Raw genomic sequence first — 20,757 nt, 5'->3', positions numbered from 1 at the left:
ACTAAACAATTTGTACTGCTTTGTATCTTACTACCTTTCAGCAACCAAGTTGCAGATGACCTCACCAGTGTGTCCCTAAGCCTATTTTAGACCCCTAATCCATTACAGATGGGAAGAGGCTGGGGGTATGATAGACTGACCTTCTAATGTTTGTGTCCAGTGGAGAATGAATTATAGAAACCAGACCTTCCACCTTCTGCATTCCATAATGATCCTGGGTCCATGCTACCAAAGGGATAAAGAATAGGGAAGCTTCCAATGGAGGGGATGGGGCACAGAACTCTGGTGGTGGGAACTGTGTGGAACTGTACCCCTGTTACCTTACAATCTTGTTATTCATTTTTAAATCACAAATTAAAAAAAAAAAAAAACCTTGGGTCCTTTACTGAAATTACAGATAGGTTACAGGGAACACACACACACACACACACACACACACACACACACACACCCCACCATGCATGAGGCTGGGTTCAGACCCTGGTCCTCACTTGCAATGGGAAAGCTTCACAGTGAGGCAGTGCTGCAGGTGTCTCCTCTCTCTCTCCCTTGCCCCCCCCTCCTCCCATTCCCTCTCCATTTCTGTCTCTCTCTCTCTTTTTTAAAGGTGGCCAGGAGTGGTGGATTCATAATATAGGCACTGAGTTCCAATGATAACCCTAGTGGCAATAAATAGAACAGCTGGGCTACAGGTAATTCAGTAAATTAGTATCCAGAAGTGGTTTAGAAAATTCTCGAGACAAAAGATGAACATCTTTAGGTTTCAACAGCTGAGAATGTAAATATATCAATTCACTTGAGCATTACATTCACAATTCCAGGGCATTGTACTTCAAACCTCTCACTTTCCTCTAAAATTCAAGATCTTTCTAAACTACCAAGGAAAGGGAGAAGTCAAGCAGAACATGAACATCACTGGTAAAGCTAGTTTTAGAGCATAGATACAGGTTTATGAGAGATTTTAGAAGTTTTCCAGGAATACAATTACTGACCTTTCCATCTTGCTAATAAATTTTAAAAGAAGTCTTTGGGCTTATTTTGTCTTACCATTTTTCTTTATCTTTTTTTTTTCACTCTCCTTTATCTTTAAAAATATTTTGAGAGACAAGAGACCAATTTTTGCATATGGTGGTGCTGGGGATTAAACTTGGGCTCTATAGGATCTCAGGCATGCAGAGCAACACTTAAAGTTGGGTTCTCTCTCCAATCCTCTTTCCTGCAATTATCAACTCAAAATTTTAATTCCATATCATAAGCCTTAACATCATCATCATCAGTGAAATGTGGATGAGTAGACAATCAATTTTCCAAATAAGATAAAATGGACTAAAGCTCTAGTAAGTATAAAATCTATCTTTTTATTTAAAATGAGGCATATTTGAAAATATCACAAAGCCAAACCCTGAGAATAAGTTGACTCATAACATCTGCTTTACAATGAGATTTGAGAATTGCTCTTTAATTGGAAAAAAATTCCAAAAAAAGCAAAGCCTGTATAAATAATTATTTTTGTCTACATTCATTAGTCTAAACATTTTAAAAATGATATAAGTATCATTTTGGAAAAGCAGACATAATGAATCAATACCTCAATATACAAAAAAGAAAAAAAACAATTATCAGGGGAAACAGGTAAAAGGTACATGGGACTCTATAACTATCACTGCAAATGTGTATGAATCTAAAGCTATTTAAAAATACACAGAAAAAAATATTTAGGATGTGTAGACACTTATACACTGGCCTAAAAGAAAACTACTTCCTTTGGTCAAAGTATTTGGTGGTGAAGAGAAAAAAGTTACAATGAAATCTAGAGTGAAATATACAATTTTCATGTAGAATCATGAAAAAAGGAATTTATTGTATAGTAGGTTCAAATACTGGTTCTGCCACTAGTTGGGTGATCATCTTATCACTTACCCTTACCAAAAGTAACTTGGTAACTTACTCTTACTTAGTGTAGTATAAGTCATGTATGATATGTGAAATAAATTTTAAAAACTGTAAATACAGCCTTATACAATGCTAACAATTCAAATTCCCTAATTCCCTAGTCTTACTTTCTTTTTGTAAATAGATGTTCACTTTCTTTCTTTCTTTCATTTTTTGCCACTGGGGCTTCACCACTCCAGGATGACTTTTCCAGATAGACAGAGACAGAGATAGGGGTAGAGAAAAAGACACCAAGATAACACAACACCGAAGCTTCCTTCAGTGTGTGGTAATGGGGCTGGGCTCAAACTTATGTGTACACATTACAATGCAAGTACACTAAGTGAGCTATCTTGCTGATCTGTCCATGTATTCCTCCAATGGAACAAGAACACAATTTAAAAATGGCATTCAAACAAAGACATACAGCAACTCAGTTTATTACATGCAGATATTTCTGCATTGTTGCTAACAGTTCACTGGTCCAAAATTACTAAAATACTTAAAAAACTATACATTATGTAAACAAAACATAAATAAGACAGCATAGTTCTTTGTACATATAGTTTAGTACAGGTTGTTAGGGATCTTAGGGATATGTACAATTTTACACAATGGACTGCATTTTCACAATGCATAAATATATATCTTTTTACAGAAACAAAAATAAGATTTCACTAATGACACAGAATACTATAGTGCAGATACGCTGTAATAGTCCAAATTGAAGAAGAAACATCGATGCAAGTGTGCAAAAGGCTAGCTTACTCCAAACTAGTCAAACTTGACTTAGCTCAATTTATGTTATACAGACAGGTCAATCCTGACCTTTTATTTTAAACAAACATCCTTTGAAAACAGACCAAGGAGTGAAATGAAAGAGATTTTTCTCTCCCTAAGAAAACAAAGCCTTATTGCAAGCTAGTGAAAATTACATTAACACACACACACCACAACTACATATAGTATGTTCTCAACAGTATAATAAACAGTTAAAACTTCTATGGGAGTCAAAACAATGCCCCATTATTTAAAAACTGGCTCTTTTAGTCTAAATTCAAGATGCAGCTGTGTCAGATTTCTCTAAGCCAGATGACTGAAAAGCAGGGAAGACAGAGGCAGGATTTCGACTGGCAGATACAACAATTTGGGAGAGCGATGACGTGAGTGAAGAAACTTTAGATGCTGGGGTATTTATGGTATTCAATATGGCGCCTTCTGGGCTCACCAACAACTTTTTGACAGATGTATCCAAATGAAATACTGAAGTGCTACTTGGCAGTGGAGGATTAGTAGAACAAATGGCAGATACCAAAGATGTTTTTGCCAAAAGAGTAGCTGGAGGAGACTTAATTACTGAAGACAATGACACCGTTGGAGGAGGAATAGAAACTTTAGCAGTTGTGTTTACAATTTGTGGTGTTGTATGTACTGTGGGTAGAGAACTTGTATTCCCAAGAGAGTTTACATTTTTTGTAGAGCTTCTTAGAGAATGTTTTACAGATTGCTCACTTGAATTATTTGATGCTATTGTGCTCTTCTTGGAAGGATTATCTACTGGTGGAGGCTGAATGCCTTGGGCACTGTTAAGAACTAAGGGGGGTCCATACTTTGGATTAGTAGAAATAAGGAGAACATGACTGCCAGCTCCAAGACCTTGTGGTGGAACAATAAACCGAGTCCCACTGATCATGATTTGAGTACCAGGGGCCAAAGGTGTACTGGTGTTAATGACTATTTTTTGCTGAATGTAAGGTTCACTGAAGTGACTCCCTACCACATTAGTTACATTTGATGATGCTGTAGCAGTGTGGGTGGTAGAACCACCTGGAACAGAACTGTAACTAGGGCTTGATTTTACTAAAGCAGGAGACATTTGCTGGTTTGGCAGAGAAGCAAAATTGGAAATATTAATCATTTTACCTGGACTTGATGAAATAGACAATTCAGTCTGAGGTTTATTTGTTGGCACTGTAGCTGAAATCCCTGGTGACTGAAACTGGACAGGAGTTTGAGATTGTCTTTTAGAAAGAGATACAGAGCTTTTAGAAAGAGATACAGAACGTGTGGTTCCTGGTACTGCTGCCACGTGTGGAACTGTGTTGATTATTTTGGGGGCAACTGTCACAGGTGTAGGCAAAGCAACAGTAACAGGGATATGCAAAGCTGAGGTTAAACATTTGGGAGATACTGTTGGTGGTGTAGTTGAAATCAGAACAGATGATGCAAGGTGTCCTGTTTTCACAGTTGATATTGCCACAGTGTTTCCGATATTTGATGTGCAAAGTCTGTTTGACAAAATAGGCATAATTCTTGAAGAGGTATCATTTCCACTGACTAAAACAGGAGGTCGTGTCCCACTACTTGAAGTAGAAGTTGAGGTCACTGAAAGGGAACCCAAAGATACATTTGTTCCCGTTACTGAAAACATGTTTACTGCTCTTGCTGCAGAAACCACTGATTCATTAACAGGAGTAATATTTTGACTCACAAAATTTGAGCTTACTGGAACTGAATTATCAGTTGTTGACAGTGGCAAAACATAGCCCTTTGTACTTTTTTCTTCTCCTTTTGGAGTCACATTTTGCAGTATATTTATTGGTGGTATAGATGGCACATTACCTGAAGAATTTACAATAGCTTGACCTATGTTTAGTCCAATTTTCACATCTTTTATCTGAGACACAGTTGGTGATGAATTTATTTTTATTGGTGCTCCCACTGTAGATGGAATTAGCACTATTTGGGGTTGCTCTGGAGTTTTAACATATGTTTTATTCAAGGAAGGCGGAGAAAGAGCTTGCTTTAATGACTCTGCCACAATAGTTGAAGTGCCACAGGGAACTGAAGCATTGATAAAAAGTAATTTCTGGGCAGAAACACTGGTAGATGTTGGTGTCACATTAATTGCAGTTCCACTGCCAGGAGAAAGAAGAGAAGGAGTTGACACCAGCATAAGTTTCTGAGCTGGAGTCCCAATGACCAGATCTCCATTTGTTGCTGTTGTTGCTTCCGATCCTGTAACAGGGTAACTTTTAGTGATATAATCTACTTGTTGCTGTTGATTAGCTGGAGTATGGGTAACACCTGGAGTGGTTTGTCCAAAATTTCCTGCTGATATGTTAATTACATTTACTGAATTATTTGCTGCTGATAGTAGAGTGCTAGAAGAAACAGAGGACTTTAAGGGAGAAGAGGGCATATGTGGTGTTTTATCTACTATGTGGCTCAAATTATTACTGCAGGAAGGTTGGCCTAATGAAAAATTGAGATTTTTCCCCATGGATGGATTAAAGTCAGATGGAATGGAAACAGAGGTTGGTGTTTGCCCAAAAGACGGGAGACTACATGTAGTAGTTGTTCCAGCTACCAGAGAAAAAGCAGAGGGTGATGAAGTTGTTGGTTTTGACACCAGAAATGTCTGAAGTTGAGGTGCAAAATTAAAAACAGAACTTGAGGACAAACTGTTGGGTGAAATTTGATCTGGATTGGTCTGTACTTTAACAACTCCAGTATTCCCACCTCTTGTTCTAACAAGAATTGACTGTGAATCTCTTATACATACAGTTTTCAGTTCTTGCTTTGTTTCAGAAGAATCATCAATCTGTTGTGCAAAACAGTTGATGGAACTACCAGAATTTGCTGATCCACTTAGTGTTGTTGCTGATAATAGAGGCTGAACTGTTGAGGAAATGGTGGGTGAAGCAATGGGCTGGGAGAATGAGGCTGCTGAAGAAGCTACATTCTTGACTTTTCCTGTCTCGCTCTGGCTAGTCTTAACTGGTGGTATTAACAAATTACTTACAGAGGTTATAGGTGATAAAGACTGTGGTCTAGCATTGCTCATATTTGGCAAAGGTGTAATTGTCTTGTTGAAAACTGTATTAGGTAGCTGAGTAGAAATAGATCCTGTTGAGTTGACCATAACTGATGCTAAAGAGGAGTTTACATTTGCTATCTGCGGGTAAGATGAATTATGTTGCTCTGTACCTTTTTGCTGAAGTAGTGGTATTTCTTTTGTTACTGTTTTCCCTTCTTTCTGCTGAATCACAAAATTCTTAGGCAGAATGAGAACCTGCTGCATTATCTTTTCTCCTGTTTTAGGATCCAGTACAGGTTGCATCTGAATCTTTACAGAACTGTTATGAAGATCTATGGGTAACCACTGGCCACAGGGCATTTTGTATACCATCTGTAAAGGACCTTTTGTATTGGTGTGGCAGGTCAATGCTGGCTTTATGGAACTTGCTTCTGGAGGAGATGTAACTGACTTTTCCACAGCAGGTGTAGTTCTACCTGAGGAAGGGGGCAATTGATTTAAGGTCACTTTGTTCCCAATATTCTTTGCAAGCAAGGCCTGAATAGGTTTGGTCCCTTTTGGAAGCGTAGACACTGGTGTTGAATCTGGTGAGGCAAATGTTTCTGCAAACAGCGGCTCTGTATGCTTTGATTCATTTAAACAGTCAATCTGCATATCACCATCCACATTCTCATCAGTCGTTTCATTTGTGCTTAACTTCGCTTTCTTCCTTGGGGAAAGTTCTTTTGTGCTGTCATCAAAATAACTAGTTTGTTTGGACTGTCGTTTGAGTGTTTTATGCAGTGTCTTCAGTACATCTTTAGAAGGCAGTTCCTTTTTCAATAACTTGCTTCTGGCCATAGGAAAATCTATTTCTGATAATTTCATATCACCTGAAAATTATAAAAACAGTTTGTTTATATGAAACAGCAACAGGGGCAGGGGAAGATAGCATCATGGTTATACAAAGAGACTGGCATGCCTGAGGCTCCAAAGTTTAAGGTTCAATGCCCCACATCACCATAAGCCAGAGCTGAGAAGAACTCTGGAAAAATAAATTCTTGGCTTCACTAAAACAGCAATAAATGGGTAGTGGCTCAGCTGGTAAAAGCATACTTATACATGTTATCATGTTTGAGGACTCAGGCTTAAGCCCTTAGTCTGAAGGGGAGGAGGCTTTGAGTGGTGGATAAGTGCTGCAGGTGTCAAAAACCCCCCACCCCCCGTCTTTCATCTTCTATTGAAAAAGGGAAAAAAAGGCCACTTGAGAAATTATTTTCAGTGCTAAAGGAAATTTCTTACACCTGTTAAAAAGATACTGAAGCCATCAATATGGTTCACTTTTATCATTTAATTTAATTTAATCTATTTTTTTGCTCTACTGCTGGGGCTTGGTGCCTGCTGGGAAATTGTGCAGATGCAGTCACATCTGCCATGTTGTCCCCTCAGGCTATTGCTAGTTCCTGCAAGAGTTGGGACATTCTTGGAGCGCCTGTTCCACCATGTTGTGCCCTCAGGGCATTGTCTATTCCCCACAATAGTTGCAGTGCTCTGGTTACTCCTCCCCCTTCCCATTCTCGCGAGAGCTACTCCCATAAAAGCCCTTCTTCTTCCGCACCTCTCTCTCTTGCCGGCTCTTCACTTCAGTGATTAGATGCAGGAAAGGTTACTGCGTGAGGCGGTCATTTTTGCTACCTCCACGTGGCCCAACCTGCTTCTCTCTCACCCAAGTCTGAGGTGCCAACGCAAATAAAGATTTGTGTTCCCTCTTCGCTCTGGATCTCCTCTCTCCCTTCTCCGTGGCGCAGCACGACAGGTGCCAGCACAACGAATCCACTGCTCCTGCTGGCCATTTTTTCTATTTTTATTTGACAGGAAAGCTTCTGCACAGCCAAAGAAACTATCACACAAACAGACCCCTCACAGAATGGGAGAAGATCTTCACATGCCATACATCAGACAAGAGACTAATCACCAAAATATACAAAGAGCTCAGCAAACTTACATTTACATTTCTCTTATGCTTTCAGTGGTAATTTAAAGCTGTAATTCCTACCTGAATCAAAGTGCTCTTTCTCTAGGATGTCAAGAGGTTCTATAGAGTCTATAGACTTAATGACTTCTATTTTAGGAGATTCTTTTCCAGGATCTCCTTCACCTTCTTCAGTAATCCACAGTTCTCTAGCAAATTTATCATGATCAGGCTGTTTTCTGAAATCATCATAGTCTTTCTTTAGGCGGCTCCTGAAATAAAACATATACCATAACAAGTAATACTAAAATCTGGGAAACATTTTAACATTTTAAAGTAGGTAGCGATATATTTCAAGTTCGGTCAGTGAAAACTGTTTTAATAGCAAATGTGTCTATCATGCTTACTTCATCTTGCTAATATTATTAAGACAATACCTAGGATACAAGCACAAGAAATATAAAAGATTATCCTGTCAATGCAGTTTTTGACTATATCACCTATTTATATTTTAAAGGCTGTTGTCAGAACTATTAATGAGTGACTTTTTTAAAAAAATGAGATAGAGAACAAAGCACTGCTCCACTGATTACAATGTTTTCTCTTTTTTGTCTTTCTTACTTTTTTTTTTATGCAGTGCTGGGGATCAAACTTAAGAGCTCACATATCTCTACTACTGAATCACCTTCCTGACTTGGTATTTTTTTTTTCTAGCTGTAGTAACAGAAACAGATTTAAGGTAACTTAAAATTATGGTATAATCCAGTTAAAAAGATTATTTTAAAAAGTTAATCAGGAAATTGCAAGCAACAAATCCAACATTTAGTTATTATATCTAAACCTTTAGACAGCACCAGAATCATGTTATTAAATGTAAAACAGAGTTCACAAGTGATTATTTAGAAATCCTTTTTTCATGCAAAAGATAAACACTTGCAGATCTGCTTCACCGCCTGTGAAGTGACCCCCCCTGCAGGTGGGGAGCCAGAGTCTCAAACCGGGATCCTTACACCAGGCCTTGCGCTTAACCCGCTGCACTACAGCCAGCCCCCCAGTAACTATGTTTCTATGAAACTATGAAAACAATTCCACATGGGTGAATGATATTAGTAAAACTTTACTAGCCATTTTGCTTTCAATTAAATTTTTCTATCCTACCTTTAATCTCTGTTACAAAAACAAAAATACCAAAGATATTCTCCAATTTCTTTTAACAAATTTTTATGTGTGCACAATGAAATTTAAATCTCACCTTTATCACTTTACTTGATGGTGCAACACTTTGAGCAAGCTCCTTAATTGTTTCAAGTAACATTTTTACAAATTTTGTACAATGAGGAGAGTAACAGTACTTTACTCAATAAATATTAGCCAATAACTACTCTCATTCTATTTATTTTGAATTATTGTTTAAGAGTTTTATAGAGCATACAAAAGCTATGATATTAGAATGAGAAACCAAGGGGATAAAATTAAATTTTCTTTAGTCTATAATATAAAAATAGAGAAGGGAGTCGGGCTGTAGCGCAGCGGGTTAAGTGCAGGTGGCGCAAAGCACAAGGACCGGCATAAGGATCCCGGTTCGAACCCCGGCTCCCCACCTGCACAGGCGGTGAAGCAGGTCTGCAGGTGTCTTTCTCTCCCCCTCTCTGTCTTCCCCATCTCTCTCCATTTCTCTCTGTCCTATCCAACAACGACGACAACAACACTAATAACTACAACAATAAAACAACAAGGGCAACAAAAGGGAATAAATAAATAAAATAAAATATTTATAAAAAAAAATAGAGAAATACCTAATGGGGGTAGTCTGAAATTCCCCTTGTTTCAGCCTTCTCAATCTTAGCTAACAACTTTGCTGTTTATTTCAGGGAAAATAAAAGTAACCAGACAAGAGCATCTTTCAAAAGTCTCAGTGGGGAAGACAGCATAATGGTTATGCAAAATGACTTTCATGCCTGAGGTTCCAAAATCCCAGAGTCAATCCCCAGCACTACCACCAGCCAGAATGGAGCAGTGCTCTGATCTCTCTCTCTCTCTTCTCTCTCTCTCTCTCATTCTCATAAAAATAAAAGGAACATTTTTTTAAAAAGTTCCTTCCTTTGCATAAACGAAGAGATTAGCTTAGCTGGTAAGATGGGAAATATGAATTTAATACAAAAGGATTAAGTTGCATTGAGTTGTGAACATGTGAAAAGTTCTTGCCTGTTTCAATTTACCCTGAAAGAAGAAGCAAAAATTTTCCATCTCACCGCCTTTTTTCATGTTCATCTTTCTATTTAACACTTCTCAATCAATTCCACTGAGTCCTATTCATCAATACGATCTCTAATGTTGGCCTGCCCCAGGGCTCAGTATCTCTTCCATCTTCACTTACATGCCTGGCTACTACTTTCATGGTTTAAATGTAATTAATATCATGACATCCTTGGACATAATGGTTTCATTAATAAAATCTCAACACTCTTAAACATTAAATAATTGAAGGGGAAATAATTCCTAACTAATTCTTATACTAAAGGCAGACAAACATACTATAAGAAATATACAATCCAGTATCTTCTATAAACTTTAAAGTAAGTATCTTCAGCAAAAAACAGTAAATCAAATTCAGCAGCATGTTCAAAGGATTGTACACTATGACTAAGTGGTAATTGTTCCTGGGATGCAGGACAGCTCAACATATGAAAATTGATTAATATATGACTACCAAGATGAAGGAAAGAAATCATAAGATTATCTCAACTGTTGCAGAAAAAGCATGTGACAAGATTCAATGATGTTTGTGATCAAAACATTCAACAAACTAGGAATAGAAGCAAATTACTTCACATAAGAAAAGGATTACAGAGCTGGTGAGGTGGCTCAGCTGCAGGGTACATGCCTTCCATGTGTGTGACTCTAGGTTTTATCATTGGTACTACATAAAAACAAAGTATAATAAGAAAGGCTTTCAACCAATACTACTCTATTGTGCTTGACTTTCATTAAGACTGGAAGAAGGTATAATGAACTTTTAAGACAGCAGAAACTGAAGGAATTTGTCACCACCAAAACTATTATATAAGAACTTCTAAATAAGAACAGAATGGAAAACACAAAGCAGAACTTGGACTGGATTTAGTGTATTCGCCAAAGTAAAAGACTCTGGGGTAGGGGGGAGTGTTCAGGTCCTGGAACATGATGGCAGAAAGCCTAAGTGGGGTGGGGGGTTAGAGTGTTATGTGGAAAAATGTTGCTCATGTACAAACTACTGAATTTTACTGCTGTCTGTAAACCATTAATACCCCCAATAAAGGGGAGGAAGACGTTGTAAGGGGATTCATTTAAAAAAATACACAAACACCCCAAATCTATATAAAATAATGGCAATGAAATCTCTAGAAGTACCTAAAATGTCTAATGACTGATTAAAGAACTCATAGGACATATGCATACACATATACAGAAAATGGAATATTACTCATCTGTAAGATATGATGAAATTTTCTATCTTGCTGCAACTTACATGGAACTTGAAGGAATCATGGTAAGTGAAATATGCCAGAAGGAGAACAGATAGATACTAGCTAGGATATAAGAACAAAGACAAGGAAATACAGGGCAAAATTTTATTAGATATTTTACTGTGGCAGATTCAAGTATTGTAAAGAAAGGAAATGGGAGGAGGTTGATTGGTGTCCTATGATGGAGGGTGTGGTATGCTGACTTCTAGTATGAGGAGATGTGAAACAGTACACTTGTGACAACAGTCAGTCTTATAAGTCAATATTTCCCCCCCAAGAATGTTATCTACTAAAAAGAAAAAAAAAAGGTGTGTGTGTGTGGAGGGGGGCGACAAAATGTAAAAATGGCAGATGAGTACTTTGGCTTATTTAAAAAAATAAATAAATAAAAGGAAAAGCAGTACATGAAAAGCCCACAGTAAACATCACATTCAGCAAAGACAGTTTTTTTTTCCTCTGAGATTAGAAACAAGACATTAGTGCTTATTCTTGATACTTTTATTCAACATAGCACTAAAGTTCTAATAAGTGCAATTAAGAAAGAAAAATAAAAGGCATCAAAACTGAGACATAATAAGTAAAATTTTCTGACCATAGGTATTAACTTACATGTAGAAAGTATCTTACATGTACAATATGAAAGAACAAAGGACAACTTCTATGTGGGAAGTCCTGGACTCTTATCTGGGAAATGGAGGGATTTTGGGAAAATGTGAAACACACTTGCAGGGGGAAAGCTTCACAAGCAGTGAAGCAGTGTTGCAGGTGTCTCTCTCTCCCTCTCTACCAACCTCTTCCCTCTCATTTATGACTGTCTATATCAAATAAATAAATAAAGACAATAAAAACTGAAGAAAAAAAAGTCAAGGGTGGGGAGGGTAGATAGCATAATGGTCTTTACAGACTCTCATGCCTGAGGCTCCAAAGTCCCAGGTTCAATCCCCCGAACCACCATAAGCCAGAGCTGAACAATGCTCTGGTTAAAGAAAAAAAAAAAAAAGACTCTGGTGTGGGGTGGGGGAGAGTTCACATTCTGGAACAGGATGGCAGAGGACCTAGTAGAGGTTGTATTGTTATGTGGAAAACTGAGAAATGTTATGCATGTATAAACTATTGTATTTACTATAAAACATTAATCCCCCCAATAAAGGATAAAAAAAAAAAAGAAAAGAAAGTGGGGTGGGTGTAGATAGCATAGTGGTTATGTAAACAGATTCATGCCTGAGATTTCAAAGTCTCAGGTTCAGTCCCTGAAACATTATAAGCTAGAGCTAAGCAGTGCTTCAAAAAGAAAAACGAAGTGTCTTGCACATACTATATACTAAGATATTTGTTGAATTATAAGTAATATACAACTGCTATATGATTCCAGGACAATTTTTCATAATACATTCAGAAGGCTGTATCAAGTAAAACAAATTATAAAACTTTAGTTACCTGTTTCTTTGAAAAGCTTTCATTAACTTTGGTTCCCATGGTAGCAATTCATTTAAAAGACGTATCAATGTACTATGCAGCTCTTTTACAGCTTGCCTCCGATGATACCACTTGCCCTAAAAATACAATTTAAGAAAAGTAAATTCTTCAGATATAAGCCAAAAATACATGTCAAGCCTTATTTCCTGAGTAGATAAGCAAAACCAGTAAGTAAATAAACAAATACCCATTCCCATCAAATATGTATCTTTTCTTCAGATGGTTGCACAAGTAAATTTTAAAGATTTTCAACTCAATAGGAGAAATCTAAAACCTATTACTCACTAGGAGATAAAATTTTTAATTTTAAGCTAGTTTAATTGTAAATATTTTAACAAATCATTTGAAAAATATATGCCTATTTATGTATATATATTACATATGTAAATGATAGAACTTTCTTCTGTAAAGGTTATGCATTTTTCCCAAAGAGCAGAGGGGAAAAAAGTTAGGATTGTTTCTCCACTGACTATTTTGATCCCCGTGGTCCAGGAGGTGGTGCTGTGGATAAAGCATTGAACTTTCTTGCATGAGGTACTAAGTTTAATCCCCAGCAGCACATGTGCCAGAGTGGCATATGCTTCTTTCTCTCTCTCCTCTTCCTCATTAATAAATATATAAAATCTTGAAGAAAAAAAAATACTTTGGGTCCCTAGTAAAAAATTAGCAGCCTAAAGATTATTGTCAGATCCAAAAGCAGTCTTTATATAGTAAATTTCCTTAGGATATTTAAGTAATATTTAAAAGTGTTTCCTGTACAAAAAAACAAACAAATCATCACAATTTTCAACATTCTTAAGCTAAGAGTTGATAATGACATTCCCTCCATTTGTAGGCAGTGTTTTAAGTATTTCATTCATTTATTATCAAGTTTTATATCTTATAAGGGAAACTATTTGAAGACTAGGAAGATGTGGAGTTACATGTGCATATGCACATACAAAAACATGCATACATACAGACGGGGTAGAGAAGATGAGAGGAGGAAAGGCCGCATGCCAAGAGAGCGTGCACAATACTAGGTAGCTCTGAAAACTCATCTGGAATGTGTGTACATTTAATTTCACTTATCAAATGAAACTCAGGTTAAATGACCTGTTTATGGCACTATAACTTAAACCCAAATCTTCCTACTATTGAAGTCCGAATTACATAAACTAAATCACTACCTCTTAAAAACTACAAGAGGCCAGAAGAGAGCTCACCTGATAGAGCACACACCCTACACATGCACAAGTGTCTGGGTTCAAGTCCCAGCATCACAAGGGAGCACCATGGGTGGCAACCAGGGAGCTCTGTGAATGGTGGAGTGATTCTGTGAAGTCTTTCTTCTCCATCTTTAAGCAAGAAATGAAAAAAATTGGCCTGCAAGGCCACTCAGTGGTGTCATGCAGGAACAAGTTGAGTTCATTTCTCTGTGCCACATAAAAAAATCACAAAAAATTCAATCTGAGTTATAAAGACCTCTAGTAAAAATATACTTCACCAGTATCCATAAAATTATTCAAATACCACAGGCTTGGTAAGTTTACAGAAGTCACATTTCAATGTAGTTAACTGTCTTTTCCACAATGTGCATTTGTATCATTACCACTACCACCATTATTATCACTATTATCCTTTACTGCTATATTTCTTCCTCTTGTTTTTGGGTAAAACCTCCAAGGTATAATTCATATACTATAAGTTCCACAGGCTTTCTAACAAAAAACACAGTCATATGTTACAGATCACACTTAATGTACACAAAATTAGGCTTCATCTTAAAGCAGTGTGCACATATGCAAAACATAATAGAAAAATTACCCAAAATAAAAAAATAATAAAAAAATTAAAATTAAAAAAAAGAAAAATTACCCAAAGCAAAATGTTTTCTAAATCTTTGCATAAATCTCTAGGATTCATATACATGTATGTAAAATTTCATCATGGAATTTTTAGTCACCTATAATATACTATATATACACACACACCAATAATGTATGATTAGTAGTGCAGTTTTTCTTTTTTCCAGAGCACTGTTCAGCTCTGGTTTATGGTCCCATGGTTTAAACCTGGGACCTCAAAGCCTCAGGTATGAATCTTTTTTGAATAATCATGATGCTACCTCCCCTGCCATTGTAGAGAGCTTCTACAAATCCCAAATTGTATGCTTTAAAACAGAATGTTTATGAGTGTTAAAAATGAGTTACTACATTAAAAAAAAAATTTTTTTTTTTGATAGGACAGAATTGTGAGGGAAGGGGAAGATAGGGAGAGAGAGACACACCTGCATCACTGCTTCACCACTAGTGAATCGAGGTCCTTGGGGGCTTGAAGTCAGGTCTTTGAGCATGATAACATGTGCACTCAATTGGGTGGACCACTAACTGGCCCCTGACCAATCACATTTTCACCACTGAAGTTCTCATATCTTAAAAAGGAATTTATTACAAAAGTAGGAAGCTGTGGAATTTTATGTGAATTGTATATACAAATACAGAGCCTAGGGGGTCAGTAAGATAGCTTATCTAGGAGGGTGCCAGCCTAGCCATGCAAGCAACACAGATTTGAGCCTGAGCCCTACTACTCTAGGGGAAACTTCAATGTTGTGGTGTCTTTTCCTTTCCCTATCTCCTTTTATTTGAAAAGATGGCTTAGAAAAGAGAGGCCCAGGAGATGACCAAAACAAAATAACTTGCTGCATCCAAATATGGGACCTGGGTTCACTAAATAATTCTTTAGTCTTATGACAAACCACAGCTTTATGGAAAACAACAACAACAACAAAACACAACTTCAAGTTTTTATTTCATACAACACAGTAATCGATACAGACTTTCCCTTTTGTCAAATACTTTCTAAATGTAGATATAGGTATCGACTTAATAATGAGCTATCCTTCAATAATCAATTTTTCTCAAAGAAATGTTTAAGTGCTTATTCTAACCCATGGAGAAAAAAAGAATTAAAAAAAAAAAAGGATGGGGGATAGCATAATGGTTACACAAAAATACTTTCATGCCTGAGGCTCCAAAGACCCAGTTCAATCTGCTGCATCATGAAGGCCAAAGCTGGTGTACATACATATGAAAAAAAGAATCTTTAACTAAGGGAGATGAAAGGGCACATGGTAGTCATTCTAATCCTTTCTGGAATAAGGTACGGTTTGGTTTCAATAAATGATAGGAAACAGATAGATGGGAGAATTTTCTCTTTAACAATGTATATAAAAATATTTTTAATAATAATTATTTTTCTTGCCATTAGGGTTATTGTTGGGGCTCAGTGCCTGAAGAACAAATCTACTGTTCCTGGCGGCCACTTTCCTTTAAAAAATTTTTTGTTTGTTTATTTGATAGGACAGACAGAAATTAAAAGGAGAAGGGAGGATGGAGGAGAAAGAAAGAGACACCTGCAGACCTGCTTCACTGCTAATGAAGCAACCCCTGCAGGTGGGGAGAGAGCACTCAAACTTGAGTCCTCATGCATGGTAAAGTGAGCATTCAACTGGGTGTGCCACTGCCCAGCCCTGCAATTAATTAATGTTCAAGGTTTATTTTCATGAAAAAGAGATAGAGCAAATTATTATTTAGTTATTTAGTTTTGGCATATGCTAACATCAGGGACTAGACCTAGGATCTCTGTCTGGGCCCTTACGTATACAAGTCTAGTAACTACTACTGCACATTTACCTAGCTCAGAATTATTTTTCTAGTTCTTAACTTTTGGGGTCAAAAAATAAAATAGGAAGAGTAGAAGCAAACTCCGTAAATTAAAGAGAACAGAAAGAGGGAAGGACTGGAGAACAAAAGTGTGGAAAATACCCTCTGTGACATAATTAAATAAAATATTGAGGCTGGGTGGGTGGTGGCTTATAAGGATTTCATGGGAGAAGGACAAAGTGGAGAATTAATGTGGGCAGTATGGTTTCGACCTGGACTAGTGTGGTAATGATGGGGTGTAAAGTGCAGTAAAACTAGCAGAATTATTGAACCTTAAGACTAAAGTAGATGAGTCATAGTACAGGCAAATTATGTAGCAGGGTATCATTATTTCAAGACATTAGTTAGCCATGTTTATGTCTCTCCTGAATTATATTACTTTTTGAAGACAGAGATTTGAATCTGTTGGTTTTAGTTTAATACATTTTATTAATCTAGTATCCAGAAATTGTGGTACCAACTAGGTAAGTGATAGTATACAGTTAAAGGGTAATATATTTTAATTAGAAAATAGATTTCTAACTTTAGAGTAACTGCCTTACTGACCTGTCTGGAAATATCTATGACCTTCTAACTTTTTTTTTTCTTCTTTTCATTAGCTAGTGCATTTCAATTTAGAGTAATGATGGGATGGTGTTGGTATGCATGAGACCCCTTCTGTTTCATTTGGTTTAAATACCCCTGCTTAACACTATTCTATTTACATAACCATTTCATTCTATTTACATAACCACTGTTAACAAGTTCCACCCTCCCTCCAGGGCATTTGTGGTTCAGTGATAGGATTCTCGCCTAATCTGCCCCCTCCTTGTCACACTCTGATTTTTACCAGTCACTTTTCTCTCCACCCTCTCTATGTCACATCCTGTTTCCACCCTACTTGGCAAGTATATATAAAGACAGCAATGTGAGTTTTACTTTAACTTGAGTTTAGCTGAGCTTGTCTTAGATTGTGCTGCGTCCTGCATAAATAAAGAGATACTGCCTACAGCTCAACCATGAGTCCCTGGTCATCTGTTACCCGCCCGTGAAGCCAGCCCAGCGAAAACAACCTAACCCGTCGAAAACAACATATGGCGCCTGAACAGGGACTGAAATAAGCCCTGAAACATGGACCGGCATCAACGTGGGACCCTACCCACCCATCATCCAGATAAGTAAACTTGGCTACCCATCCACCATGGGTTGCCTTACTACTTATGAAGAGGTTTGCCAAAGCCTCTACTGTTTCATCATGAGACAGTTAGTCTGTCTCTGGAACATTTTACTCTGGGCCACATTTCGGTTCCCTGACCGGGAACTTTGGTTTCTTATGACGGGGATCATAGAGCTTGGGAGATGCACGGAGATTTCTCCTTGGACTTTCTGGATTCCCTCTCCCATGTTTCCTGAGGAAAAGGACTACATTTTGCTCCGGGCCACAGTTTGGTTCTTTATGACTGTGATCGTAGACCTTGGGATATGCATGGGGATTTCCCCTGGAACTTTCTGGACTTCTTCTCGAATGTTTCCCATGGAGAAGGACTACTCTAATTTGAAGAACATTCTCGAGTACCCTGGCAGTTCCAAAGTATGGAGACACGTGGTTAGTTCTACTGTCCTGATTGGATTCTTTCTTCAATGGGAAGATGCTTTTAAAAATGGGTGCCTGAAGCAATCCAGCAGCAACAGTCAGAAGCACCTTTAATGGAATTTCGAGGAGCTTTTTGGACTAGGACGCCCTCCGGGGATTCTTAATCCTACATGGTGAGATCTTGATAATCTGGTTCAAGTTGCGTTTCATAAGAGAATGATTTGAATGACTGAATTTTTGTTTGACATTGACTTAAAAAAAAAATGATGGATGCAGCCATGATTTCTAGAGACATCCAGAAACAATCCAAAAAGTTTTTTTTTCCCTCCTTTGATTTCTCTTTTACGTCTTGACATGAATCTGAAACGTTTAATCCTGAAAACTGTATGAGTTACGGGTGGGGCAGATAGTACAATGATTATGTTAATTATTCTCATGCCTGAGGCTTTTAACCGTGGTTCTTCTGTTTATCTTTCCACATTTTATTGAGTTTAAACTGTTTAAACAACCTTAAAATCATACTAGAAAGGACTTCCAATTATAATGGAGTTATCAATTATAGTAAACTTCTAATCTGCTACAAGTTTTGTTTGACAAGTAAGTGAATTTCAGCTGTCAAGTCTTCACATGAAAAAGCATCTACTCAAATGAAAATTTCTGGAAATCCATTTGGACCCCTGTTCTCTGACATCGCCCCCGGAAACCAATGATGAGACCTGGCACGACCTGAAGAAACAGATTCAGACTCCAAAGCTCACTCTCTACAGAAAAGCAGAATTCTGGTGGCCGACATTCCTCATTGAGACAGACGTGCAGCGTTTCATCCTCTGGCATTTTCTTCTGTGGTCAGCTACTTTGGACTGACACCTCCATCAGACTTACTGGTACACGCTGCTGTGTTTCTCAAAGACTAACTTCAGCCAATTGCCTTGAGACTTTATAGACCATGTCCCCTCGCCTGCAGGCTCTGCCCCAGAAGCAGAAAACTCCCCCTCCTTATTAGGTTATGCCCACAGAGGCATGAAGCGCCCCAAGAGGCAAGAGATGCCCACAGAGGCAGGAAACGCCCTTTGAGGCAAAAGATGCCCCCAGAGGCATGAAGCGCTCCCAGAGGCAAGAAATGCCCTTTCGCCTGCTAGGCTTTGCCCTTTGAGGCAAGAAATGTTCCCCTTGGCATCACACTGGTTATTGCTGTTCGCCTATTTTGTTTTCCATGTCTTATGCCAGTTCTTTTGAAAACGCCTGTACGATATAGGTTTCTGTTCACCTCACAATGGCCATTAGTTAAAAAGAAAGGGGGAATTGTTGGTATGCATGAGACTCCTTCTGTTTCATTTGGTTTAAATCCCCCCTGCTTAACACTATTCTATTTACATAACCACTTCATTCTATTTACATAACCACTGTTAACAAGTTCCACCCTCCCTCCAGGGCATTTGTGGTTCAGTGATAGGATTCTCGCCTAATCTGCCCCCTCCTTGTCACACTCTGATTTTTACCAGTCACTTTTCTCTCCACCCTCTCTATGTCACATCCTGTTTCCACCCTACTTGGCAAGTATATATAAAGACAGCAATGTGAGTTTTACTTTAACTTGAGTTTAGCTGAGCTTGTCTTAGATTGTGCTGCGTCCTGCATAAATAAAGAGATACTGCCTACAGCTCAACCATGAGTCCCTGGTCATCTGTTACCCGCCCGTGAAGCCAACCCAGCGAAAACAACCTAACCCAGCGAAAACAACCTAACCCGTCGAAAACAACAGGATGGTATTTCATTTATACTTGGAAATGAATATTTAAGGGTCTGGGTGGTAGCATACCTGATTGAGTACACAAGTTATAATGTGCAGGGACCTGAGTTCAAGCCTCATGTGTTTCCACCTGCAGGGAGGAAAGCTTCAGAAGCAGTGAAGCAGTATCTCTCTCTCCCTCACCGCCCCCCATATCTTTCCCGTCTCCCTCTTCCCTGTCAATTTCTCTTTGTTTCTATGCAACAAATAATAAAATATATTTAAAGAAAAGAAAATGAACACACAATTATTCCATATAAAACAATCTAAGGCTTTATTATTTTTCCTAACATACATTATAGAAAATAAAAACTGATTAAAAAAAAAACATTTTGACTGGAAGATACATAAAGAATACAATGACCATAGCTTCATAATAAATGATATTCTAGAAAAGAAAAAAAAAAAACCAACAAAATAACAATGACATCAAAAAAAGACATTCCCAAACCCTGCCATGAGAATGTGTGTCCAACATTTTTTATCTGTTGTTTTCAGCGGGCTGGCTTCACGGGCGGATAACAGACGACCAGGGACTCATGGTTGAGCTGTACGCAGTATCTCTTTATTCATGCAGGACGCAGTGCAATCTAAGCCAAGCTAAGCTAAACTAAACTAAAAACTACAAACAATCTTGTCCTTATAAATATACTAGCCCAGTAGGGTGGGAACAGGATGCGACGCAGAGAGGGTGGAGAGAAAAGTGACTGGTGAAAATCAGGGTATGACAAGGAGAAGGGGCGGAGCAGGCAAGAATTCTACCACTAAACCACCAATGCCCAGGAGGGAGGGTGGTACTTGTTAACAGCAATTATGTAAATATAATGACGTGGTTATGTAAATAGAATAGTGTTAAGCAGGGGGGATTAAACTAATGAAACAGAAGGGGTTTTTAGAAGCATACCAACATTTATCTATTTATTTATTACATTAAAATATTATATTTATTTATTTATTTATTGGATAGAGACAGCCAGAAATTGAGAGGGAAGAGGGGAGGGAGAGA

At 37.8% G+C, this 20,757-nt stretch overlaps 1 protein-coding gene across 5 annotated transcripts in view; it reads right to left on the bottom strand.

Annotated features, from left to right (window-relative positions):
- Positions 1 to 2,356: 2,356 nt before the first annotated feature.
- The window catches only part of BRD10 (bromodomain containing 10), a 105,583-nt gene continuing 87,182 nt past the window's right edge, over positions 2,357 to 20,757 (bottom strand). For all 5 annotated transcript variants that reach the window (XM_060199297.1, XM_060199298.1, XM_007536078.3 and 2 more), the window contains 3 exons: positions 12,647 to 12,762; positions 7,788 to 7,975; positions 2,357 to 6,624 (listed from right to left, as the gene is read on the bottom strand). In XM_060199297.1, the coding sequence (XP_060055280.1) occupies positions 2,990 to 6,624; positions 7,788 to 7,975; positions 12,647 to 12,762 (3,939 nt within the window). In that variant the 3' untranslated portion in view covers positions 2,357 to 2,989. The remainder of the gene's footprint in view (positions 6,625 to 7,787; positions 7,976 to 12,646; positions 12,763 to 20,757) is intronic.

The sequence above is a fragment of the Erinaceus europaeus genome, chromosome 10 (assembly GCF_950295315.1).
Source record: "Erinaceus europaeus chromosome 10, mEriEur2.1, whole genome shotgun sequence".
NCBI lineage: Eukaryota > Metazoa > Chordata > Mammalia > Eulipotyphla > Erinaceidae > Erinaceus > Erinaceus europaeus.
The sequence above is the reverse complement of the archived record's forward strand: the minus strand, read 5'-3'. Positions and strand labels throughout refer to the sequence as shown.